Below are 27449 nucleotides of genomic sequence, written 5' to 3'. Positions count from 1 at the left end.
GACAGGCTTCAAAATAAAATGTATAATTTCAGGCCTGTTTGAACATACTGTACAGAAATAGTACGTAGAATTTTCATAAAAATGAATGTTCGAAATCACAATATAATCTGGGAAACAAGTGACAAAAATGTGTCATGAATTAATTTTATATCTTGGTTATAAGACTGAGGATAAAGAATAAAAGAGTAAATAGGAATTGCTTTGTGGAGTGCAAGGAAACACTTGGTTTGACCCTGTTAAGAAACTAAGATTGGGCAAATAAATATCCTACTTGTATGATCTAAACAAGAGAACCTTTCTAGACTCATTATTCTCCCAAATGCATCGCGAAAGCGCTGAAGATCTCAACAGGTTATGGGCCCAGGAGACGTTTGGGAGCCAGAAGTGTATCCATACTTGAAAGAGCGGTGAGCAAACGAGGCTATCGCTAACCAACTAAACAGCGGTTAAGATGGATCAAGGAAGGGCAAGCAGGCACCTTCGACTGGCATTCGCCGGAGATGAAGATAAGTACGAGATATGGGAAACAAAAATGCGGACATTTTCATTTATTGGGACTAAAGAAGACCGTGCTAAGCGAGCCGGCGACAAGTTCCGAAATGGCTAACGATGCAGAGAAAAATGCAGATGCATACGCCGAATTGATAAATATGCTTGATGATGTTCGGTTAAAATACTACAAGCTAATATTAGCATTTAACGGTTATCTTAAAATTGTAAATATTATGAACGGAATTAAATATTTACCTTATTGCGTAACGTTATAACCTAACAATTGGCATGTTCGTTGTGACAGAGATCACCAAAGAAGCCGGCAAGTTACTCACAGATGATTTATTCCTAACAAATTGATCTAATGCAGAATTCTGGGTCTCATCTCCCTGACACAGAAAATATTCGTGTGCCCCAAATCAGTTAGAGAGACCAAAGACTGAGACTGAGCAGCCCAGATTTAAAGGTGTCCCACATGCATATTCAAATTTGGCTCAAACAAAGAAATCAGCAGTTGATTGGATCCCTCTCCTCTGATGTCGTCATCCTTTTGGTGGGGTGTTGTGGAGACGGCTCCAGTTGCCTTTGCCAAGATAGCTTTGGTTTATGTTGTATGCCTTCACCTCCTTCCTTCAGCCTTGGTCAGGTCGTAACTTTTCCTCTCCCTCTTTTGTGCAGCGTTGGCCAAGTCGTAACTTTTCTACTTCCTTGGGTGACAAGGACCACCTGACCCCTCGACCCTTAGTGCAGACATGGGCAAACTACGGCCCGCGGGGGTTAAGGTTCTGTGCATCTACTTTGGAAAATGATATGCAAACGCACGACTTTGGTTCGGACTTTCCCAAGCATTCTTGGGAAAGTCCGAAGCAGGAAGCAGGCTTCTGATTGGGTGCTGTGCCGAGTATGCAAATTTCAAATGTAGGTAGCCTATGTTTGTGTGCTTGGCAATCATACACGTGTACTGTTTGCGCATGAAGGCGAGCGAGGGCGTCTATGGCGAGTTTGTCGAGTGCGCGGTCAGGACAATCCATCCATGATTTTGCGGAGTTTAACACAAGTAGATATTATTGAGCTTGAGTATTTCGTTGTGTAACAATATGTATTGAATGTTGAATGTGATTCCTTTTTTCAATAAATGTTGATTTCTTTAACTTTCCACTTTCGATTGAAACTTATTAAAAACAGAGGCAATCTTGATAAATCACAGTGCGTATGTTATTTTAATCTATTTACATTTCCTCCTCCCAGTATCTGCAAAATAGTATTTAAATGCCATATCTTGCATATTCCTTGAGACAAATTTATGAACTGATAAGGGTTTTTTTTCACATTGGAAAGACTGTTAATAAATCAATCATTTCATCCTTTTGCTGATGTGAAGTGTAAATTTCTCCACTGCGAGACTAATGAAGGCAAATCCAATCCAAATTGGGTTGTAGTGTTCTTACTGTGCTATGAGGTTTGCACACACTAGATTTAAAAGACAACCGACATCACTTTTTTGTTTCCTAACTGACATCAGAAAAATGTTTTATAGCATCTAAAATACCCAAAACATGCAGTATGATATTTTTAATCAAATGAAAAACACCAATAAAAATGACGAAACTGCAAGTGGCCAGTTTCAAAGGTCCCGCCCCCTTGTTCGTGGTGTCACGCCAAGATGTCTTGCATTGCTGGAGAATCAAAACAATGGCTTCAGATTCAGAGAAGATGCTTTCTTGTTACTCATCCAGTTATGAATATGATTCAAATAGTTCTGAAGAGGAAAGCATACATGTTTGCAATCGATTAAATAATGTATTCCGTGTCATTTTGAGGCATCAGGGGGGGGAGGGAATGTCGCACCCAAAAAAGGCAGAAGATGGCGACAATCTTCCGTGTGGAAATGGCTCAACATTTTTGTCACAACACACAAGGATTCACCATCGCGTTATTTATGTGTTTTCCTTCTAATTTCGCCATCAACACGGATCAACACGAAGTTTTCAGACCAAATAAAGTACCGCAAAATACATTGCGTGATCAAAGGACTGCTACAGTGTGTCCTTTCTCGGTCAGGGGCGTTCCTTCAGTGACGTGACGTGAGGACTCGTCACCAACTCAAAAACAAATCTTCCGGAATATTCAGTCTTAAAACGTAAAATATAGCTATATGCGGTGGAATCTTTGTAAAATACGCTCAGTAGAAGTCATTTGAAGACATTTTACAAATTATGGACACAACTTGTCCGGAGACGTCGGTTGTCCTTTAATGCTTTAGTATATCCGGCCCAAACATTCCCTCTAAATGCTCCTTGCCCGGCCCCTCCGTCAAATTTTAGAACCCATTGTGGCCCGCGAGTCAAGAAGTTTGCCCACCCCTGCTCTAGTGCCTGCAAAAACAGAACTCCGACACACATTCCACATCTGCTCCTTTACCCATCCACTGGAAACAAATCATCATTGCTTATTAACTCACACTGATTAACTCACTATTTTAATGTTCATCCTTCAATGTTTAAAATGGCTAACTAAATGTATTTATTTCCTCTCACTAATAATGAGAGATGCACCTGATGATGGAAGAAAGTCTTTGAAGATATTGAGAGAATATTATGGAAGGAAAGGAAAACCACGGATAATAAATCTGTACACCACGCTCACGTCGCTTCAAAAGAGGAATGATGAAAGTGTTACAGACAATTTCATCAAAGCCAAAACCACCATCACAGCACTCCGAAATGCGGGTGAAACTTTGGGAGATGGACTACTTGTTGCCATATTATTAAAAGGACTACCAGCAAGTTTCAAGCCATTTACAATCCATGTTGCGCATTCAAATGATGAAATCAAGTTTGCAGAATTCAAGACTAAGCTATGGAGTTTTGAAGCAACTGAGAAATTGAACACTGAGTCAGGGGACAGTGATGAATACACAGGGTCGGGGTGGACGACAAATCACCAAAACCAACACCCGTGACCAGCACAGTGATGACACAAGCATAGTGTGTTTCAAGTGTGGGATCAAAGGCCACAAAGCAAGAGAATGTCGACAGAAGACTGTGATATCATGAGAGGCTGGCTCTCAGCGGGACAGGACAAGAAGTCCCATGGACGACAGGTTTGGATACAAACAAAGGTTTTAATCAAAGGTTTCAGGGGGGATTCACAAGCAACAAAGGTTTGAATAGTGTCTCTTCCAATACTTAAATCAAAATAAAGTCTCTTCTGAGGTAAAACTGAAGACGGAGTTCTTTTCCAAGAGTCTCTAGGCCTCACCCCTCTTGACATCCTCATGTAGCCTAGCCACCTTAGCAAGGTCCAAATCCAGTGTCCTGTCGTGTGGTCCCAACTGGCAATGAGTTCCACGCAGCAATCAACTTCTTCACAGAGCACAGCAATCGAGCTTGTCTTTCCCCAAGCTGCACACTCAGAGGCTCTCTGCCTTAAGAGCCTTGCCTGCCAATCCCGCCCTGATCAGCTGCAGGTGTGTGGTTTTAATTGCTGCCTTCCACCAGATGGGGCCAAGACTCTCTCTGGGTGGAGCCATCTTAGGGGGATGTATTTGCCCTCCAGGACACAGCCTCTCGTGACATCACAAGACATGGTGCAGTCATTGCAAAAGCAAGACACACAAAGATGCCACATGCAGGCGTAGAGACAAGGACAGACGAGATTACGCCAGTAAAGCATCAGAAGATGGCGACACCGACAACGTGCTCAAGATGTGGGACAGCAAGACCAGATCCAGGGAGCAGTTGGGTCGCAACATCCGAGAGAGAGGATTGATGGTGGACACGGGAGCCACTTCGCATATCATCACCGACGTGACCATGTTCAAGGATGTCAACAGCACGTTCAGACCGGAAAGACACCGCGTGGAGCTGGCGGACGGCACACAATGCAGCTGAGTCGCACAGAAAAGGGGAGATGCTGAGGTCTCTTTGATTGACATCAAAGGACAAAGACATAAAGCAACGCTGAGAGACGCTACTAGTGCAGCGTGTTCTACCGGAAAATAATTCCTTGTATGTTCTACATACAGTAAAGTCTCGTTATATCGATATCGGATATATCGATAGTCCCGGTTATATCGATGCTATTTCTATGCACGTACGGAGAAAATTACATGCAAACATGGTCGGATATATCGATAGTCCCGGTTATATCGATATTTTTTCGGACTCCCTTGAATATCGATATAACGAGACTTTACTGTACTTGGCAATAAATATGATTCTGATTCTGATACATTCCTTCATACCCCCAGGACATTTTATCTGTAAAGAAAGCAACCACCAACGGGGCAAAAGTGATATTTAAAGAAGGTAAAAATTCACTGATTACGAAAGGTGGGACAAAATATGGTATACATGTGTATGGAAAGTTGTACTATGTACATATTGAGAAAGAGACACAGATAAATGAAACAGATGAAAACACATATTATGGCATGAGACAGCCTAAGACTAGTGAGGTCTTTCAGAATCCTAATGAGAGAGCCCAAGAGTCATGTAGAAAAGACAGGGGTGCACGCGAAAGTGCAGTCACAGAGATTAGGCCAAATGAACATAACCTCACACAACAAAGTGACACAAATGATGAACCTGAAAATAGAAGGTATCCTACTAGGGAAAGAAAGAAACCTAGTCACTTTGATGATTTTGTGATTGAGTATAGCGATAACGATGGGGCACACACCACAGTACACTACTGTTACAGAGCAGTGTGTGGTGTTCCGCAAACATATGCAGAGGCAATGAGATCAAATTATTCTCAAGAATGGGCAAAAGCCATGAATGAGAAAATTCAGTCATTAAATGACAACACATTTACTGCAACAACCCTACCAGCGGGCAAGAAAACAGTGGGGGGTGAATGGGTATATGCTATCAAACGTGATGCAGATGTCAGAGACAAATATAAAGCACAATTTGTCGCAAAGGGCAAGAGCCAGGTGAAAAACATCGACTATGGAGAGACATTTTCACCAACAGCCAATCAAACAGGTATAAGAGTAGGGCTTCAAAAAGCAGCTCTGGATAATGAAGAAAATGATGGTGGTCGAGTTTACAAACTAGAAAAATCACTTTACGGTTTTAAACAATCTGGCCGAAACGGGAACAAGGTCTTACATGATTATTTAACCGATAATGAGTATAAGCAAAACCCAGGTGATTATTGTATTTATGCCAAAGAGTCAAGAAGTGACAATGTGATCAAAATCATATGGGACGGTGATTTCATTATTGACTACCAATACGCAACAACAATTGTATTTGGGAGTTTACACCCATTGTTTTTGAAAGCTAAAATGTGTGAGACAGAGGTCACATTGTTATATTTATCTTGGTTTACATTACAGCAAACTGAGTACAAGTGGGGGTGTTAAGAAACTTAGATTGTATCCTCATTTTGTGTAATGTTGTAATACTGAGCTGATTTGACAACCCAGCCACTACGCGACATCACGTGACTTGACAACGATCAAAGCCAGTTTATGTGTATGTGTTTGACTTCTCGTACGACGATGAGCACAGCGGTTGCTCTCTGTGCTCCGGCAAATATCCTACTTGTATGATCTAAACAAGAGGACCTTCTCGACTCTTTATTCCCCCAAATGCATCGCGAAAGCGCTGAAGATCTCAACAGACCCTCCTCCGCAAAGTGTACGCGCGTGCCTGTGTGTGAGTGCGTGTGTGTCGTGTTGTTGTACACGCGCGTTTATGCTAAAAGACATTTAAACTCAAATTATATAATTGCATATGTATTTCATGTGAGTATCCAGAGTTTCTGTATCATTAGTTGAATAATTTTCAAGACCAATTAAAATACACGGGACGTATAAGGAAATACAGCACCCTCCGTTTCCTTGGAAACGTAAACACGCTGAAATGTCGGGCGTGATTTGATCCGCCGATCATCTGACCTGACGTACAATTGACCCGCTGTAAGACAGGTGGTGTATACGGGTTATTTGTGTTTACCTTTGGGCAAAATGGACTTTAACGATCTTCGACGCGCGTCATCTGCTGGCTACCGGTTACCGGAACGAACGAAAGGAAGCAGGCCGATAACAAAGGAACAACCAGCGGCTAAAAGTATGCAGCGCGCTAGAGACACGACGTCCTCTTCGATACGAGATGCAGACGCGAGCGATCCAGTCAAGCTCGACCAGGCGTGGAGAGAAATGGTGTGGAGTGAAAGGAGAGCAGTGGTGGAATGGTGAGTTCCCTTCTCATCGCGCCATAAGTATCCATCAATAAACAATGCACAACGACTGCATTTACAGGGACAAGAACTGGAGTTTCTTGCGGAATTACGACGAGTTGGTAAGTATGTTCATTGTTTTGTATAAATGAGTAAGTCTCAGAAATAATAAATATGGTCCAGAACAATCTTTGTTATACATTTTAAAAACAATATCCTAACTCTCCCAAAAGTATTTCTCTCTCTCTTCTCTCAAGGACACTTTACAGTCACAGACAAGCATAGATCTTCTCTTCTTTTCCTTTCGGCTTTTCCCGTTAGGGGTCGCCACAGCGAATCAGTCCTCGATCTTCAGAGGTTTGATTCGCATGTTTGTTTTTGGCCAAGCTTTTACATCGGATGCCCTCCCTGACACAACCCTCTGTATTTATCCGGGCTTGCATAGATGCAAAAATAAATAAAATAAAATTATAAATAGAAACAAGAGATAAAGCTACACAGAAAATGCAGTTTTAAATAGGTGGGTTTCGAGATGGGATTTGAAGGTGGGAAGAGAATCAATGTTACAAATGTTGGGAGGAAGTGAGTTCCAGAGTTTGGGGGCAGAGCGGCTGAAAACTTTGTCCCCCATCGTGCTGAGATGGGCAGGGGGCACACAGAGGTTGAGGGAGGAAGAGGATCTGAGGGAACGAGAGGGAATAGAAATTTGAAGGTCAGATAGGTATGGGGGACAAGGCTATGGATAGATTTAAATGTATAAAGACAAACTTTAAAGTTGATTCTATTTTTGACCGGGAGCCAGTGGAGCTCTTGGAGGACGGCGGTGATGTGGTGAAAGGATGAGGTTCTGGTGATGATCCGGGCTGAAGAATTCTGGACTAATTGAAGTTTGTGGAAAAGGTTCTGAGGGACACCAAGGAGAAGTGAATTGCAATAGTCATTTCGGGAGGTGACGAGTCTATGAACAAGGATAGCAGTTGTGTGATGGGTGAAAATGAATGCACAGTGCCGTAAAAAAAGTATTTGCCCACTTCCTGATTTCTGTTTTATTGCCTATACAGTATATCACAAACAAAGCAGCCTGGGTGGCGAGTCATTAGCACACCGGCTTCACAGTGCGGAGATCCTGAGTTCAAGACCCGGTCCTGCCTCGCTATGTGGAGTTTGCATGTTCTCCCCGGGCCTGCGTGGGTTTTCTCTGTGTCCTCCGGTTTCCTACCACATTCCAAAAACATGCATGGCAGGCTGATTGAACATTCTAAATTGTCCCGAGGTGTGAGTGTGAGAGTGACCCGTTGTTTGTCTCTGTGTGCCCTGTGATTGGCTGGAAACCAATTCAGGATGTCCGCGCCTAGTGCCCAAAGATGGCTGGAATCGGCTCCAGAACCCCCTGCGACTCTGATGAGGATAAAGCGAAAATGGGTGGATGGATACATTCCATACAAGGATTTCAGTTCATCAAACCAATATTAAGATCACAAAGAGGCACCACAAGGAAATACAAAGCACAATGTCTAAATGCCAATTTAATTTAGTTACCTGCCTCTACAGTATGTGAAACAGTACTTAACCCCTGAACCTAATATTGGGTAATGCCGCCATTGGCCGCAATAACTGAAATCAATATTTTGCAACCTCCTTGACGAGACGTTGTCACCACTGGTTGAACACACCTGGGAATGTTTGCCACTCTTCCCAGTTTTAGCCATTACCTATTATGAACTCTTCCCTTCAAGTAGATGTCTTCCATAGTACCAAGACTCACCTGTTCAAGCCTGCATGGTGCCATTGGTCAGAAACTCTAACAGAAAAAGAGTAACAGTAAAAGAAGTAATAGAAGACATTACACTAACAATGACATTGTGCTTGCATACGCTTCTTGTCATTTTCTTCTTGTTTTGAATGTTTTTGGGGACATAGAAGAACCTATCCTCCATTATTTGATCATATGGTGTTAAAAACTATTAGGGCCGTTATTAATGTAAGAACAAAAATGAGAAAGTAAGAACAAAGAGATTCTTTTATCTTTGGGACAGCACATAATAGAGTTCGCGCGAGGGAAGAAGAGAAAGAGAAGAGCTGTTTGGGAGAGTTTTTATAAAGCCAGCAGGATGCGATGTCATGACCGGAAGTACAAGTAGAAAACGGAAGTCTGAGAAAATAAAACAATATAAAGACGGACAGAATGTGACATCATGACAGGAAGTCTGAGAAAATAAAACGATGTAAAGACGGACAGAATGTGACATCATGACAGGAAGTCTGAGAAAATAAAACGACGTGTAAGGAAATAGAAAAGATGTTTATAAATGTGTTCGTATAGTGAATTGCCTTAACAAGAACAAAACAATCAAAGCATTGCTTTGGCACTTTGGTGTCTTTTGTGTCTCAAAGAACGAGGTTGTAGTGAACTGAGGTTTGTTATTTTAACAGCTTTATAATTTAAATAACTTTGGCACCATCTGATGGCTACTTGGTCATTTGAATACACTGAGCATGATCAGAACAGTAAGTAATCAAACATCCATCCATTCCATCCATTTTCCATACCGCTTATTCCTCATTAGGGTCACGGGGGGTGCTGGAGCCTATCTCAGCTGTCTTCGGGCACGAGGCGGGGGTCACCCTGAATTGGTTGCCAACCAATCGCAGAGCACACAAAGACAGTCACTCTCACAGCTAGGGACAATTTGGAGTCTGATTAAACATTTATCTGTTCAAACAAATTAAAAAACTTCAAATTCTTGCTCAGCCTTACATTTTGATTGGTTCAACATACTGCAGAAGCCTTTGTAAAAACAAATTTACGCTGTTTTTTTGATCTGTTGCATGTTTGTAGGGAGAGCTGAAGACAGAAGAACCTTTACCTGACCATTCATCACTGTTCTCGGATTGTGCCCACAACACAACTAATCAAATATTTGGAAGCCGATTGTCAACACCACTGGGACATGAATTGATTCGACTAGACCGACTTTTATCCAGGTCTGCAAACCATCACAAATGCAAACAGGATCCAGAGATGATGGCATGCTAGATCGGTCACTTCATATTCACTCCTCTTGGGGCATGAGTAGACTAAGATGTGATATCTCTCACTTTGCATGGTACTCAGTTGAGTTTTAGCTTATCAACTTGTCATAACTCGATAAGAAGCCTGCATCGTTTTGCAAGTCACCCATTTCTTGTATTCACTCGGACAATTTTATAACAACACAACTATTGGTCAAACTGATGTCTTTACAGTATTGCCATACATCTATTTCTGAATGTCTTTTGAAATCAAAGTGTTTCCATTTATGAATTCCTGATTTCAGACTCTCGTGTTTGTTTTTGTCGCTGCATTATATTTGTCATACCGTTGGAAAACTAAATCTTGCTAATTGAATGTAATTAATATGTGTACGGAAGTTCAGTACATTTAAAGAGTTTGACAGCGACGGAAACGTTTGCAAAAGAATGCGAAAGGAATGCACGTTCAAAATAAAAGAAACCATTGAAAATGTAGTCGTCAGGCGCAGTGAATGTGACTATGGTAGCAGTTGAGGAAGAAGAACACACGATAGACTGGAGTTGTATTTTTTTAATTTGTATTATATTTTATTTTGAAATACATAAACGGAAAGTATGCTGTCCGAAACCAGTGAGAACGCATCTCAGGGAGCGTCTGCTTCATGCTTATATAGGTCATATTTTGGAATCGCAATCATTAAACAATATGCAATCTGACACGTTGTTGCATCTTGCCAATGTTTCTACATTGTTGGTGTGCATGGTGCTGAAGTTTCCACAGATCTTCGTACTGTTGCGAGCTAAATCCACAACTGGAGTCAGCCTCAAAAGTCTTGTGCTCGAACTTGTGGGGTGAGTTACGATATTCCAATGTTCCTTTTTTTGCAAACGATTGTGTTTTGTGCATATATATGCACAGCGCCGTTCGTTGACGATACAAGCCAAACAATGTTATTGTGAAGCAGCGCTTATTTTTTAGATAATTTAATATAACGTGTCAACATTCCACGTAACAATTTTCACCCATTTTCAAATGTCACGCAATTTATAGTTTTAAGTCAACCTAAAATGCATGTTTTTTGGAGCCCGGTGCAGGATAAGCCGGAGTTTGGCAACCCAAACTGTCGCGCGAGCCATTTTGGACCAACACAGAATAAAATCTACAAAAATTAACACCCTTATAATATACATCTTTTAAATAAAGACAATACATGTGACTGTATAAGTGTCGATATTAGTTGGGTACAACTACCAAAAGTCGGTCTCTCAACACGTTAAACACATTCATCATGAGATGCTTATTTTCCTGCAGAGCATCCTGGAAAGATAACGCACCACGTGAATAGTCTTCGATAACTTGCATTTCAATATCAATGCATTATGTTTCATTGCATTAAAATGATTATCAACATTTTGTGAGGAAACAACAAAATGAATCATGGACGAAAGGTCTCCAATACAGTCGTCTTCAATCCTCGTGAATACAATACAACCCCCTGACACCACCGTCTTATCTGGGCATCACAATAAATGCAATTCAAGCGCAGCCTGCAATTAAAACACAGACAACTGAAAAAATAAAAGCAGCCTTCTGAAAAGTTAAAGTATCTCAACTTAAAATAACATTTTAATTCAGTCTGCGCAATATCCTCTTCACTTTAGTCAAAATGTCAAATCAATCAATGTTAGTGTATGTACCGTGCGGCAACATCCAATTCTCTTTTGTCATACACAATACAAGGCTCCTACTGGCCTGGATTCGGTCTGCTGTATTCTTAACACCAATGTTGCGTGGCATTCAAGGAAAACTGGAGTGTGGTATTGGTCCATAATATTAGGGCATTGTCTTTTGACTCATATCAGTTTATTTCATTTCCTTCAGTGTCAAAAGCCTCTGATGTGTTAAGTGAGAGCCTACCGTTACATTGTCAAAAAAGAAGGTAAATATTTAACTCATAAACTGCCATTCAAAAATGTATTTGGGAATTCAAAATATGACGTCGATCGCCATTCCCGAATTTGTTCAGGTTTTTTTTTTTTTTTCTTGTTTGGGTGCCGATAAAGCGTTGGCCATGACCTCTGGCAATGTTTTTCCCTTCCACAAGGGGGCAGAATTTCCAGTTTTTCCTTGTTAGTGCTATGTTCCAGCTTCAGCTGTTGTTAAAGTGCTATATAAACCAATATGTATGTATTTCATTGCATTTTGGACGGCCACCCTCATTTCAAGCTCATAATACTCCAGACCATTACAATTTAGGAATGACTGTAACTCTTTTTTCTGATGAAAGAAGAGAGTCAAACGTTTCTTACGCTCCATTGAATGTTTATGTAGTCCTAAAACTCAATATTCAGTGGGTCCTAGCATTCAAGTGACAATGACAAGAACCCTGGCACTGGAGTGGACAAGTTTTTTTTCTCATGTCTGGCAGTAAATGAGTTAATATTGCACTGAGAATCAAAAATTACTGCAACCTGACCAAGCATGACATTTGAAATATTTTTTTTACTTGGAGTTAAAAAAGACATGAAGCAGTGTGAAACTGTATTGATACTTACTGAAGTTTTGACATGAAACCTGCATTTTACCTTCGTTGAGTCAGTATGCAGGATGGATGCCAGGAGAATAAATGTGCACCTTTGCAATGAATGATTAGCAGGTGTCTCCAACATGGTGCCCACATGCACCAGGTACTCACCAAAGACTTCATGAGTCGCCAGGAGACTATTCTAAAAACAGAGCATCATTGAGGGAAAATGTTAAATGTTCATTCAAAATGTTCAAAAAGGTTTTTCCTAATTGTTGGGAGAAATAATTTACATTATTAGTGTCTGGATGTCAGCACAAGATAACATTTTTGAATTGTGATTATTTTCATACGGGGAAAAATCCATCCAAAGGTGTGTGTGTGTGTGTGTGTGTGTGTGTGTGTGTGTGTGTGTGTGTGTGTGTGTGTGTGTGTGTGTGTGTGTGTGTGTGTGTGTGTGTGTGTGTGTGTGTGTGTGTGTGTGTGTGTGTTTGTGTGTGTGAGGTGGGGGGCTGTGTGCCTTAAACCTTGCTTGAGCCACTCAGCGCAGCAAGTGAAACGAAGCATTTTTTTAACTGCCAGTGCGTCATCTCTGTGGAGGTAGTTGGTGGCAATTATTTTCACTCAGCAACGCAGAATGACGTTCCGCATTTCTACTAATATTTGCTATTTACGTGAAAATGAGTCGCTTCCATGAAAGCTTAGTGCCGGTTGAACAGTTTTTCTCAGTTCATGTTATGACATTATTGATACAATAAAATAGCGAGATTTCACTTTTTTTATTAAGCTTGTGTTAATGTTAAATATTTATCAGCATGATGTCACATGACAAACTGGATTATACACAGCATTTTCTTTTTCATCTTGAATGGAGCGCCTTGAAAAACTGCGTAATCACACATGGTAAACATCAACTCAAAATGTCGAGAACAACATGTGGGTACAACATCTACACCACAGGTGTCAAAGTCAAGGCCCGGTGAACAAATGTGGTCCACCACATCATTTTATTCGGCACACAAAAGCAAATCAAACTTGTACAATTCCATGATGCCGACTAAAGTCCGAACCAAAATTTCAAATTGTCCCATGTAAACCACAATAACAGTCAGTATTTTTGACATCAAATTTGAAAACTAATTTTTCATTAATTTGTGGTGCGCTCTATGTAATACGTACGTGGAGGGGATTAAACATTCTAATGGCTTCCTCACATTCATAACGGCCCACAATGTGACCCGCGGCAAAAAATGAGTTTGACACCCTTGTTCTACCCCAGGGGTTGGGAACCTATGGCTCGCGAGCCATATATGGTTCTTTTGATGGTTGCATTTGGCTCGGCGATAAAACTAAATTCATATTCTCGCTTTTTCGCTGTTCATTTCCTGTTTGGGCTGCAGTTTGCGGAAAGCGCAATTTTGATTGGATGACACTGACCTAGGTTGGCGGAAACCGCAATTTCGAGTGGATGATACTGGCCGTCATGTTGAGGTAAACAGGTAAACGCCCCTTTAAATAAGCCTGACGAGTAAAACAAATGGCGAGTACACGTCAGCTTAAATGCACCGGAGGATTCGCCATTGTGGAGAGAAAAGGTTCTGATTTTAATTTGCAATGAAATACAATCGATGAAACAGTCGAATGTCAGTGGCATTTTAACAAGCCCCATGCTAACGTTAGCATCAATATACTTCTGCGAGAGACATCAGAAAGCAAGTGTGGAAGCTAATGAGCCGTGTGCAGGCTAGCTAGCAGTAACTTCGCGTATGGATCCGGCAAGTTGACTTTCATTCCGATCGTTTGGCTGGATCATTACCAATCGTGAGGAACAGAAAACCATTCACCTTAACGGTGAGTCACAAAGTTATTTTACATAATACATTCTGCCATTTTGTTGAAAAGTGGCCGCGAGTGCGTGTTTGCGTGCGTATTTTCGTGCCTGTTTGTGTGTGCGCACGCTCGGATGTGTGCTGCTCTCACTGAAAAACATTTAAAAATATTTTACTTTTATGGCTCTCTTAGTCAAAAAGGTTCCCGACCCCTGTTCTACGCCATCCAATGAGATCCAGTTGAAATTTTACAAATTTGAAAAAAAAATAATTGTCATTTGGAAAGCCCTGACGTTGGATTGTGCACGTGTCTCAAATCATTCAAGTGGTGTTTGGATAGCAGAATGATGATCAAGCTTGTATGGGGGGGGGGGGGGGTATTCTCTTTTTTTGGCACACAGTTGACTATTTATCTAACATCATTGCTTTTCTCTTATCCATTTTGACTATCAAGCGACTCAGTAGCTAACTTTCACATCTCATCTATTTCACAGGTATGTTGTGTTTGTTACATACCAGGTGTATTATGACTACCCATCTCCAACGTATCTTGAATATCCGATTCTCATCGCGCAAGGTGAGGCCACACTTGCGCCGTCTGTCTAAATATGTGTTCATTTGTTATTGGAAATTCTGTCCGAAATACTATTTTGTTGTTCTTAAAAAATGAACAGGAATGTTTTGTCTCCTTAGATGTGGTTCTGCTGCTCTTGATTCTTCTCTATGACGGCCGACTGCAGGACAGCCTAAAGTATGGCGTTGTGTATCCTTCTGCCACGCCCTCTTTTGCAATAGTTTGTCTTTGCGACTTGCGCCTTAACCTCACGCATTCAGATTTGTCGTGGGTTGGCGGCTTCTCACTGTGGAAAAATGGATCATCGATTTCGCAATGGTAATTACAGAGTGACCCAAAAACATGTGTACCCATGAAAATTTATATTGTGGCTTTGATTAAAAAGCTATTTATTTCAAATCACCACCACACATTATTCAGTTTATAGAAGACAATTCACCAGTTTCAGCTATTTCTGTCAATTTTTAGTCAATTTATGGCTTTCCCAAGATGTGTTCCAAAAGTCCACCATTTCGTTGCAAGCAAACCTGTACTCGTCTGACAAAGTTGTCAATCGCCTTTACACACCCCTCTTTTGGGAGGGTGACCCAAAAAGATGCGGCCTACTGAGTCCCTCACTGCAGCTATGTTTTCTCCTGGAAGAGGAGTATGTAAAAGTGACAACTTTGTCAGACGAGTACGGGTTTGCTTGCAATGAAATGGTGGACATTTGGAACACATCTTGGGAAAGCCATAAATTGACTAAAGATTAGCAGAAATATCTGATATTCTGGTGAATGGTCTTCCGTGAACTGAATAATGGGTGGTTGTAATTTGAAATAAATAGCTTTTTAATCAAAGCCACAATTGAAATTTATATGGGTACGCATCTTTTTGGGTCACCCTGTATATACTTGTGAATGCTATGGGTGTTGTTAGCAGAAATGGAGGTTTTTGTTGAATTTTATCTCAGAATTCATTTGATTTTTCTACATGATGAGGAAAATCGGCAGATGAAATAGTGCCGTAGATACAGTATATACCAATGCATATTGGATTAATTTAAATCTAACTTCATCAAGAAAACAATGTAAATATATTGTGTTAAATTTGGCCTATACAGTATATCATTGACTTTAATATATAATGACATGAAATGTAATGCACCAAATCTTTACACTGTGTCCATCCATCCATCCATCCATTTTCCCATCCACCTATCCTCACAAAGGTTGCGGGGGGTGCTGGACTTGATCTCAGCCCTCTTCGGGCAGTCGGTGGTCGACACCCAGAACTGGTTGCCAGGCAAACAACCATCCATCCTCACATTCAGACCTAGGGACAATTTTGAGTGTTCACTCCGCTTGCTATGCATGTTTTTGCAATGTGGGAGAAAACCGGAGTAGCCAGAGAAAACCCGCGCCGGCCCGAGAAGAACATATAAACTCCACACAGGGAAGCCAGAGCTGGAATTGAACCCACACCCTTTGTACTTTGAGATGGACATGCTAACCACTGCATCACCGGGCTACCCAATTTATACAGTGAATGAAATTGACAATTCATAACATGGATAACATGAAAGCATACTAGTTTTATCGTGGACCATGAGAGAAACTGAACTAATTTTAATAACGAAAATGTATATACTAATCCATATTCTCCAGTCTCAGCTGAACAAGGACAAAGTGGAGGGTATGAATTTTCCTAATTTAAGTGTGGCTGATGTTTGGTATGAATCAGACAAATTGTAGAACAAAACGACATGGAACTTGTATAAATCATCCCGTGGGTGTACAAATTCGTAATTTATTTTCAAATGCTGTATATTCTATTTTTACACATTGTAAATTGTGTATTGTTCATTTGGTAGACTTGTGTCTGACTATCTCTTCTCAGAGTCTATGCACATTTATTAGTGCAGCCAGCAAGTTTGCTCAGCTGCAATGTATCTGGAGGTCAAAGGATGCTGGGCAGGTGAGCGCCCTCACTTGGGCGCTGGCCACATTCACATGTGCAAGTAAGGAAAATCTGTCAAGAGATACTGTAAAAGAGCATTTTTGCTTGTCAAGACTGATTGGATATTAGATATGATCAATCACGGTGCATCTCTTTTCAGCTCGCATTTACACGACCATCGCGACAACTGGAGACATCCAAGGTAACCAACTACATTGCGGGGTATCCTAGATCATGTAATCGCTTGTTTTTTTAGGTTAATTGGTACCGGAGCAGCTGATCCACAAAAATTGCATCAAGCTTTCTTTGTTCCAAGACGTTTACATAGGGGGCAGGGCCGCCTGCCTCTCATTAATGATCCCAATATAAACGTGGGTCTGTTTGTTTCCTATGCTTTTCCTGACGAAATCCGAAACACTCAGGAGCCCGAATCGTTTTGTAACTGCAGAAAAGAATAAATATATTTGAAGGTATTCTCCTTGCATGAGAAGGTCCAGACTTCCAGAGATAAGAGTTTAATATCAGGGGAGCTTGACAAGTTTCAAGGACTTTCTCGAGGTAGGCAACAAAGAAGAAGATTCTGGGCGGCTGTTGATCACTCATGAAAGGAAATGAATACAAATTCAACATTATATTCTTTGTTTAAAGGACAACCAACACAATTTTTTTGTTTCCTAACTGACATCAGAAAAACGTTTTATAGCATCTAAATTACCCAAAACACGCAGGCTGATATCTAATTTTAAGCAGATTCTTTACTTACAGACAGTGTAGGTGTTCAAATAGCTGACATGTTTCGGCGACTACTTCCGCCTTCGTCAGAGTGTTGGACATATATCAAGTAGACAGGATGAACTTAGTACGATTACGCAGGCTGATATTTTTAGTCAAATGCAAAATGCCAATAAAAATGACTTAGTGTCCCAAAACTACTTCAAAATGACCTTGGAAATGGCGAGTTTCAGAATGTCCCGCCCCCTTGTTCGTGACATCACGCCAGGACGTCTTGCCTTGCTCTAGAATCAAAACAATGGCTTCAGATTCGGAGAAGATGCTGTCTTGTTACTCATCCAGTTATGAATATGATTCAAATAGTTCTGAAGAGGAAAGCATAAATGTTTACAATCGATGAAAGAAGTCCTTCCGTATCATTTTGAGGCGTCTGGACTCTAATGTAGCGCCCAAAAAATGCACAAGATGGCGCCCAACATCCGTTGGAAATAGGCTGATTTGTCTGCTGGGAATTTGTGTCAACTAGTATCAAATAGTAGTCTTGGTGCAACACACAACGATTCACCATCGCATTATTTATGTTTTTCCTTCTAATTTTGCCATCAACACGGATCAACACGAAGTTTTCAGACCAAAGTACCGCAAAATGCATTGTGTGTCGCTTTCTCGGTCAGGGGCGTTTCTGACATGACATCACGTCAGGCATGGTCATCAACTAGAAAACAAGACTTCCTGAATATTCAGCGCGAGTCTTAAAACGTAAAATATAGCTATATGCCGTGGAATCTTTGTAAAATACGCTCAGTAGAAGTCATTTGAAGTGTGGACGCAACTGGTCCAGAGGCGTCGGTTGTCCTTTAAGAGATGAAACAAATGTTCAGTCTTATTATGTAGTCATAATAAGACTACATTTGTATCTACCCCGGTCGAGGATGACGCTTCGTACTGATGTCACAACGTTTATTGTGAAACGCTTGAACACCGTGAAAACTATAAAGAACATTGAAACAACAACATTACAATAAGTTCGACAAAACATTCAGTCAATAAGGAAATTAACGTACCGTGTGCACCTTATAAACCAAAAGTAGATAAACGTTGACGTAGACTTTAGACTGTCGTTCTCTAGCAGTTGCTCTGCGTCTGTCTTTCTCGAGCATCAGTTTCGTTCTGTCTATCTCGCCTTGCTCTCGTTTATTGAAACACATGACACGGAAGCGGAAGTGATAATGACCAAACATTAGATGAGAAGGTTTCTTCAGCCGTCATCTGTACAAAAGTGAAGGTTTTCGAAACGTCCGAAACCTTCACTTTTGTACAGATGACGGCTGAAGAAACCTTCTCATCGATGGACCACTCCTGTACGACTGAGAGCTTACACAGACGACAAAACATTAGAAATAAAGTATGGAAGATGATTTTTAGAAAAACACATATAAAGTTTCGCATAGAAATGTTAAACGCTTTTACAGAACAAGTCCAAATAAATGATATTTTCGTTGTCATGGCAACCAATGACAAGATACCCGCCAGTTACACTCCCACCAAATTACTGTTGAAATAACATTCCGAAACAAAATGACTTATGCACATCAAATAATCAACAGTAATTTCACCAATGTCCTGATGTATCCTTAATGGCTAGACAATTTTAATGTCATCCAAACAAACAATGAATTCTACAATTCTTAGAAAATTTGACTATACTAAAGATTTAACTCAAAATATGTTTAATCACCATGAGATTCTTTGACAAGAACCACTAATTTCTGTACAGATCTCTGAACGATGGAAGGCTTATTGAGGCGCTCTCCCTTCTTCCTAACTTTCGTTCTCCTATCTGGACAGTTACTTTTCGCACTCGTCCGTCATCATCTTGATTTGCTTCGACCCTATCAAGTTTCCATTGGTTGCGAGGGACATCATCCTCTTTGATGATTACAACATCCCCAACTTCCATGTTACGCCTTGGTGTAAGCCATCGCTGCCTCAAGGTAAGGTTTGCCAGGTATTCTTTCCTCCGCCTGTGCCAGAATTGTTCAGAGAGATATTGGATTCTTCTCCACCGTTTTCTGGCATACAGATCCTCCCGGATAAACTTGCCAGGTGGAGGAAGGGGTACAGAAGACTTCATAGTTACCAAATGCTTTGGCGTGAGAGGTTCCAAACTCGTGGGATCACTGATGTTTTCAACAGTTAAGGGGCGGTTGTTTACAATGGACATAGCTTCATAAAGGAAAGTCCTCAGGCAAGAGTCGTCTAACCTTCCAGCGCTCTGGATCAAGACAGTGTTTACTACGCTTCTCACTGTCCTGATTTGTTCCCATACTCCACCAGCGTGACTTGAGTGTGGGGTGTTCATCTGAAAGTCGCATTGTTTGTCTGCAAGGTAGGAAGCTAATCTTTCTTGATTTAATTCTTTCAGAGCCCTTGCCATCTCATTTCTTGCTCCGACAAAGTTCGTGCCCTGATCAGATCTTATATGTCTGACAGCTCCACGGATAAAAGCATCTTAAGGCATTGATGTCAAATCTTCAAGCATTTTGATGTGCACTGCCCTGGAGCACAAACACGTGAAGAGAAGGCGATACCTTTTTTGTTCTTTCCTGCCCTGTTTGGTGTGGAAGGGGCCGAAGCAGTCCATACCACAGTAAGCGAATGGTGGTGTTGCATCAACGTGATCCTGGGGGAAGTCTGCCGTCCGCTGTTCCTCTGGTGGTGCACAAACTCTTCTACATTATACACACAGTCTGATGTGTTGAGCTCCCGCTTTACTTCCACCAACAATCCAAAATCCATTACTTCGTAACTCATTGAGAGTTTGTCCTCTGCCTTGATGTTGTATTTTGTTGTGATGATGACTAATGATGAGGTTTGTCAGGGGCGTATTACCGGATGTCTTAATTCGAGTGGCACAGGTGCCTTTCTTAGTCGCCCCCGATTCAGCTGATAGAGTTTGTGGTTACAAGGTAGTTTCCCTGACTTCTTGCTTAGCATGTTCATATCATTTTGGTAGGTATCTCTTTGTGTCAGTTTAACAAGGGTCAGTGTGGCTTCCCTTTTTTCTTCTATATTTAAAGGTTTTGTGGTTGGGATTCTCTTGGCAAGCCGTTCGATACGAGCGATGATATTGACTGGTGTTGTCCATTTTGACAGTTGTGACAGAAGTTTTTGAATGTCAAATTGCATTTTGGCCTCTGTCTTTAACGCTTGTGTTATCCTAACCTCCGGATCTCCTACCAGTACTTCAGGTGTCACCTTGATCGTGGCTATTTCTCTCTCCCATAAAAACCTTGGACCAGTGAGCCAATTTGAGTGTAGGAGACCTTCCACATTCAGGCCCCTGGAGGCATGGTCTGCAGGGTTGTCTTCTGTGTCCACATAGTACCACTGCTTTGCCTCACTATTTTCTCGAATTCTATAGACCCGGTTTGCAACAAAAACGTGGAATCGTTTTGCTTCATTGTTAATGTATCCTAGGGCCACTCGAGAGTCAGTCCAGAAGTATTCTTCGTCTATTTTGACTTCTAACTCATCCCTTAACATCTTGCTCACAGCTGCTGTGGTCACTGCGGCACTTAACTCTAGTCTTGGTATGGTGTGTATTTTGGTTGGAGCCACTCTCGCTTTGCCAATGACGAAGGAGCAGTACACCTTATCATTGCTTAATAACCTGATGTAACTACACTGACCATACCCTTGGCTGCTAGCGTCAGAAAAGTGGTGAAGCTCAACTCTCTGTACCTTGCCAAACCCGTTCGGTATAAAACATCTTGCAATCTCGATTTGATCAAGGTTCTTTAAATCCTCTATCCACGACTCCCACGTTGACTTCAAGTCCAAAGGTAGTTGATCGTCCCATCCTGTGCCTCTCTGACACATTTCTTGTAGTATCTTCTTTCCTTCAAGGATGACTGGGGCTAGAAATCCGAGAGGGTCATATAAAGAGGCTACAATTGAGAGAATCCTTCTTCGTGTTGTGGGTCTTTTATCTAGTGACACCTTGAAGGAGAAACTATCACTTTTAATCTTCCATCTAATCCCAAGCGCTCTTTGCACTGATAAATCGTCAGGCCCAAAATCGACATTCTTCACGTTCACAGCACATTCTGATACCTCGATTGAATCTAGCACTTCTCTGTTATTGCAAAAAAAAATGTGGAGGTGCAGGTTTCCTCTTGCACACAGAGCTTGAGCTTCCCTCACAAGCTCTTTCGCTTCGGTGACTGTCTCCACACTTATGAGTCCATCATCAACATAGAAATTCTTTAGAATGAAGCTCGCTGCATTGGGGAACTGTTGCTCGTTATCTTTGGCAAGACATTTCATGGCATAATTGGCACAGCCTGGGGAAGATGATGCTCCAAATAAGTGAACCTTCATTCGGTACTCTGTGGGTTGTGAGTCTCCATTTTCCCACCAGATAAAACGCAGAGAGTCTCGGTCTTCCTTTACAACGTGAAACATGGGAAACATTTTTTCTATGTCACACATGATTGCAATGGGATGTTTACGGAAACGACATAGCACAGACCACACGGATATTGTTCGGTTTCCGAGGGTGGTAGACATGAGGGATATACCAAAGATTGCCGAGCTTTGGTTGCCTGTCTACTTTCTTTGAATCATCAGCTTCAATGACACCCTCCATAAACTTCAGATAGTCACTTTTGAACTTCTCATCTCTGTTCAACTTCCTTTTAAGTTGGTTTAGTCTCGCTAAAGCAAGCACCTTATTATCTGGGAGGTGAGGTCGTGCTTTGAAAGGCAGTGGCATTTCGAGGTGGCCGTACTCGTTTCTTTGGAGGCCTCCTTTTAATATTTGCAGAAAGCGAATGTCGTCTTGAGATATGCTTTTTTCGCCTACTTTTGTGTCTGCAAAATCAGACTCAAGGGCTTTAAGGACGGCTGATGGTGTTAAGCAGGGCAACTCTGACAGACACTCGAAAACAAAGTCCAGTCACATCTTCTGCCTTCATACATTGTGCTGCTCTTCCCACGATACTCCAGCCAAGATCAGTTTTGACAGCATAAGGCTCGTAGTCACCTCCCGTTATGACTTTTCTTGGAATCAAGGCTCTGGAGCAGTCATAGCCGATTAATAGTCCAACGCCACAATCCATCGGAGGGGGTATCTCCTGAGTTATGTCGACAAGATGTTTCCATGAAGAGTCTGTTTTGCAGGTAGGAATATGTGTGCGGTCGAGAGGTATGAAGTCTCTTGTGTAGGCTGGAGGTAGGTCAATGGAAATATTTGTAGAAAATCCTCTTACTTGAAGTCCACAAACTCTTTCGCTTTTTACGACTGAGTCCCTTCCCATCATTGTGGAGAGTTTCAGTTTAACTGGATCCATGTCGACCTTCAGCTTTGCAAATAATTCTTGATCAACAAACGTGTGGCTGCTTTGTTTGTCCAAGAGCGCATGTGCTAGGACTTCCCTATCAGTTGCATTAGGTGATGAGATCCAGACGGGCACAATCATTGATGTACTCTGACCATCACTTGCATTAAGAGAGCAAGATGATGAGCATGTGCTTTCTTCGGTGGTGTTTTGTGTTGAAGGCGTCTCCGTTGGAGAACGATCTTCATGTAATGCGGTTGGATGACTCTTTTGGCATACTCCACACTTTGTTCTATTTCGACATTGCTTGGAACTGTGACCCTTTCTCAGGCATGCAAAACATAGCTCATTTTGGAAGATGTATGTTCTCTTTTCTTCTGAAGATGTTCCCATAAACTTCTTACAATTATGTGGAGTGTTCTTCTCCACAGCATATACATATGCCTGAATTTTTGGCACTTTGTAGATTGTTTTCATTGGTTGCTTGCTTTGTTGTATAGATTTGTGGGTCTGGGATTCTCAATTTTGTCGCAAATGTGTTCGCTTTTGAGTCCCTACCTCCTCTTGCTGTCATTTCAGTAGATTGTCTCAAGGCGTATAGAGACGACACTGGATTGAAAGCAATGCGTGCTTCCTTTGATATAAACGACACAAAGTTATGGAAACTTGGATAATCGTTACCTTCATCTAGCTGCTCAGTGACGTGACGGTTCCACCTGGATGTCACCCAATCTGGTAGTCTTAGCAGTATTTTTTGGTTCTCCTCACAGACGTTCAAAACTTGCAAACCCTTTATGTGTGTCATAGCATTATTAAAAGTTTGCAGGAAGTCACCGAATTCTCTTAATTTGGTGTATTCCTTCCCACCAATCTTTGGCCATCCATTGAGCCTTTCTCTTAAGGCTCTCTGCACAATAAAGGAATTACCATATCTGGTGTTGAGTCGATCCCATGCTGGTTGATAGGCTTCTTCGTCTCTTCGATAAAAGCTGCCTTCCAGACAAGATTTCGCCTCCCCTGCTATGTACCTTTGTAAATAATACAATCTATCAGCAGGATTTGAGCACCGCCTCTCTATCAAAGCTTTGAAGCTTGTACTCCAGGCTCTGGGTTTGGAAGACGACTCAAAACTAGTGATTCCTGTAATGTTTGAACCAATGTCTCAGTTAGCGGTTTATGGCATGGGTCATGGTGATGGAAAGGCAATGTATAATTCTCTTTGGTGTGTATGGGGATACTGGTGACATATCCTTCTTTCATTTCCTCTTCCTAACTTTGCCTTCATGACTTTGATGTCTCTCAGATTTTCAAGCTTTTTCAACCGCTGACGTTGAGCTTCAACAGCCTCCTCCATTTTAATCTCGGCTTCCTTTGCAGCCGATAGAGCTGCCATTTCGGCCCTCTTTACTGAAATGCTAGGTGACACTGGTGGTTGACACTGGGTGTTCTAAGCTTGGAGACAGTGGAACCATATATGGACTTGGCATATTCATTGTCGCGCAGCACATGTAATTTTTTGTTTTCTGCCATAGCATCGAAATCACCTTCATCTTCTTTTAGGCGGAATCTCATTATGTGCAGTAAGTCTGCCGTTACCGCTACACATGCATCAACCATTCTCCTAATTTCTTGATTTGGTGTTGTCTGGCTTCGGAGATTGTCATATATTTCCTTTATTTCAGCCTCATGTTTCTCAATTTCAACTGTCATGTCGTACAGGTCTTGCTTAGGGCACCATTGTTTTAACCTTCTTTGGGTTTCTCTAACATGGCCCTTCCATTTCTCATATGTAGCTTTCAACTTGCCTTCCTCTTGAATTAACACTCTCTTTTAGTTCCTGCATTTTTGGTGTTAACCGTCTTTGACGAGAGGATTTTCTTATTTTTGCCTCATGTGCCCTTTCGGCATATTTCAGAATCCCAAGTTACTTTATGGATTTATATAAAACAAATAATTTCAGTTGCAGCCTATTCAAATCAATACCGTTCAATACTGTTAAATTGCAATTTTGATGCTAATCAAATATTCAAGAGATACTTTCACACATTCAAAAACCCACATTCACTATTTTCTCTGTTATTGTGGTGAATTTGTATGTTCTATCCATCCACTTTGTGAGCTACTGAAAAGGAAACGTCCATCAAAACCTTGAGCTGCTGCAGGATGAGAAGCAACGTCGCGCGTTGAAACCTTTCTCTCGCTTACGAAGGCTGATTGCGAGGATGCACGCTGAGGCCTGTAGCTCGCTGCGGGTTGAGTGCGACGATGTTCCAAGTAGCTCGTGGCTAGCTCCGTGACACATGGTTGAGTGCGACGACGCTCGATGTAGCTCGTACCTTGCTACGCGAGTGCGCCGAAGCCGATAGCTTGCCTTTGAGGAGGGAAACACCTACGCGCCGGAGGCTCCAGGATGGATGAGGACGTTTCACTTGTGTGAGCACGTTTTCACTGTATCTACCCCGGTCAAGGATGACGCTTCGTGTTGATGTCACAATGTTTATTGTGAAACACTTGAACACTGTGAAAACTATAAAGAACATTGAAACAACAACATTACAATAAGTTCGACAAAACATTCAGTCAATAAGGAAATTAACGTACCGTGTGCAACTTATTAACCGAAAGTAGATAAACGTTGACGTAGACTTTAGACTGTCGTTCTCTATCTAGCAGTTGCTCTGCGTCTGTCTTTCTCGAGCATCAATTTCGTTCTGTCTGTCTCGCCTTGCTCTCGTTTATTGAAACACATGACACAGAAGCGGAAGTGATAATGACAAAACATTATAAAGTATGGAAGACGATTTTTAGAAAAACACACATATAAAGTTTCACATAGATGTTAACCACGTTTACAGAACAAGTCCAAATAAATGATATTTTCGTTGTCATGGCAACCAATGACAAGATACCCGCCAGTTACAACAGAACTAATCACATGCCTTGTTTGAATGGACACGTGGATGTCTGTGATCTGCGTCCGTTCCATGAAAACCTCTTACCTCCTATATGTACAGTGTGTGTGTGTGTGTGTGTGTGTGTGTGCGTGTGTATGCATATATATATATATATATATATATATATATATATATATACACACACGCATATATATATATATATATATATATATATATCACCCCCACGCCCCCTCAGCATTTGAGTTGCCCATCCCTGATCTAATACCAACTCTGTTTCTGTATGCAGTCCTGGTGCGGTTTGTTGTCATGACCTTGCTGAACTTGTGGGTGCTTCTCAGCGTGCTCCATTACGGAAGGCACAGTAGCATCAAAGAAGACTGAGCACTTTCGAGAAAATCGTACTCTGTCACGACAAGATAAAGCTTGACTGGTTACATCTGTTTTGTTTTTCAGCTTTTCTCCCTGTAAAATGTGCTTTGAACTCCCTTTCTTATTTTTAAAGATGCGTTCCAATGCCCAGACTGAAAGCACACACCAATGTTTTATTATGCTGTAAATAATTTTGTAATGGGAAAGAACATGACACTTTCCAATTCAGGATAAATGACAGAGTATACATGTGTTTGGGTTTTTTTTTTTGTCCAAACAATCAGTATTTATATAAATCAGAACCTTGACTGCCTTACCTTGTAATGCTTCTTTGGTACACCAAATTGACGGGGAAATGCTACATTTACCAGGACAACAATGCAAAAAAACACTTTCTTTGGGGTCTTTTTGTTTAGTTATGTCCTCTGTATGACAGTGTGATTCATAACTACTTTAACACGTCAGGATCAATCCAAACCGCAGTATGCTTAATATAGCTCTTTGTAGGTATACGGCTACCTATTGGTCAGTGGGTGTAGAAGATACATTGTGTATTATATGCAACGGTTATTCTCTGACACCTGACAAAAAATGTGAAATAGTATTTTACATGAAATTATGACACGTACCTGTGTACTTGTCAGCAAAGAGGTATAGAATAAGCAATCTCCTTACACGTAGTACCTAACCTATGAATGAACGTGTCAGACATTTCACATAATTTGAAAAAAATGTTGGTTTTGCAATATTTAATACTTTTTGCTGTGGTTTAATCAAATCGTAGCTTAGCATTCGAGGCTAACAAACGTGATCGTTTATATTTCCCGTACATTCTCGTTCACGTGTACATAGAAAGTTATGTAGGTTTTATCGTTGGAATATATTTTGAGTACTTTTCATGCATTTTTGTGTATTGTTTTAATTATGGCTGTTTTAAATTTTGTGAAGCACTTTGTGGTTTTACCTGTACGAAGTAAAGTAAATAAAGTTTACTTACATATTTAATTGAAAGAAAAAGTGTTTGCTGATTCATTTGATCCAGAACAAAACAGTCATTTGCCACGTTAATATCAGATTTCAAAGTATCCTGTGTAAAAATGACTTACCCCCAATACAAATTATTTCATAAATTCACTGGTAATTTAAATAACGTTCGAAAAAAATCAACATACATCACGAGTTATGTTAGTACATAAGACGTACCTCCAAAACCTGCTGTTTCATCGCCATCTTTCTGCTATTTGTGAAGCGTCTTTGAGTGTCCAAAAACGTTGTTTAAATGGATAGTGTGTGTGTGTGTGTGTGTGTGTGTGTGTGTGTGTGTGTGTGTGTGTGTGTGTGTGTGTGTGTGTGTGTGTGTGTGTGTGTGTGTGTGTGTGCGTGCGTGCGTTCGTATCAAACTTGTGAAATTCCGACACTGCTTAGGGCTGAACCAAAATTGTCCCATGTAAATCACAATAACAGTCATTATTTTTTACTTTAAATTTGAAAACTAGTTATATGTCTGTGTTTCCACCGATTGGGTGGCA

The 27449-nt window shown here is 41.1% G+C and overlaps 2 protein-coding genes across 8 annotated transcripts; both read left to right on the top strand.

Annotated features, from left to right (window-relative positions):
* Positions 1 to 6191: 6191 nt before the first annotated feature.
* cimip5 (ciliary microtubule inner protein 5) lies at positions 6192 to 9729 on the top strand. Its single transcript, XM_089005258.1, has 3 exons — positions 6192 to 6699; positions 6767 to 6806; positions 9524 to 9729. The coding sequence occupies exons 1-3, from the start codon at positions 6473 to 6475 to the stop codon at positions 9719 to 9721; spliced, it is 465 nt and encodes a 154-aa protein (XP_088861384.1). The 5' UTR covers positions 6192 to 6472; the 3' UTR covers positions 9722 to 9729.
* Positions 9730 to 10208: 479 nt separating this feature from the next.
* slc66a3 (solute carrier family 66 member 3) lies at positions 10209 to 27284 on the top strand. Of its 7 annotated transcripts, none has more exons than XR_016116110.1 (8): positions 10209 to 10548; positions 14545 to 14627; positions 14744 to 14813; positions 14885 to 14942; positions 16503 to 16623; positions 16723 to 16764; positions 19143 to 19288; positions 25838 to 27284. XR_016116110.1 is itself a non-coding variant. In XM_089005256.1 (7 exons), exons 1-7 carry the CDS (start codon positions 10217 to 10219, stop codon positions 25930 to 25932), a joined length of 801 nt encoding a protein of 266 aa, XP_088861382.1. In that variant the 5' UTR covers positions 10209 to 10216; the 3' UTR covers positions 25933 to 27284. The 7 variants fall into 7 exon arrangements, 2 of the variants coding, with proteins under 2 accessions (XP_088861382.1, XP_088861383.1); XR_016116109.1 differs by having other exon boundaries at positions 19143 to 19683; XR_016116106.1 differs by having other exon boundaries at positions 19143 to 19944.
* Positions 27285 to 27449: the final 165 nt, after the last annotated feature.

Source organism: Hippocampus bargibanti, linkage group LG09 (genome assembly GCF_051943395.1).
Source record: "Hippocampus bargibanti isolate YZ-2025 linkage group LG09, ASM5194339v1, whole genome shotgun sequence".
In the NCBI taxonomy this organism is placed as follows: Eukaryota; Metazoa; Chordata; class Actinopteri; order Syngnathiformes; family Syngnathidae; genus Hippocampus; species Hippocampus bargibanti.
This window is presented reverse-complemented; position numbering and strand designations above follow the sequence as displayed.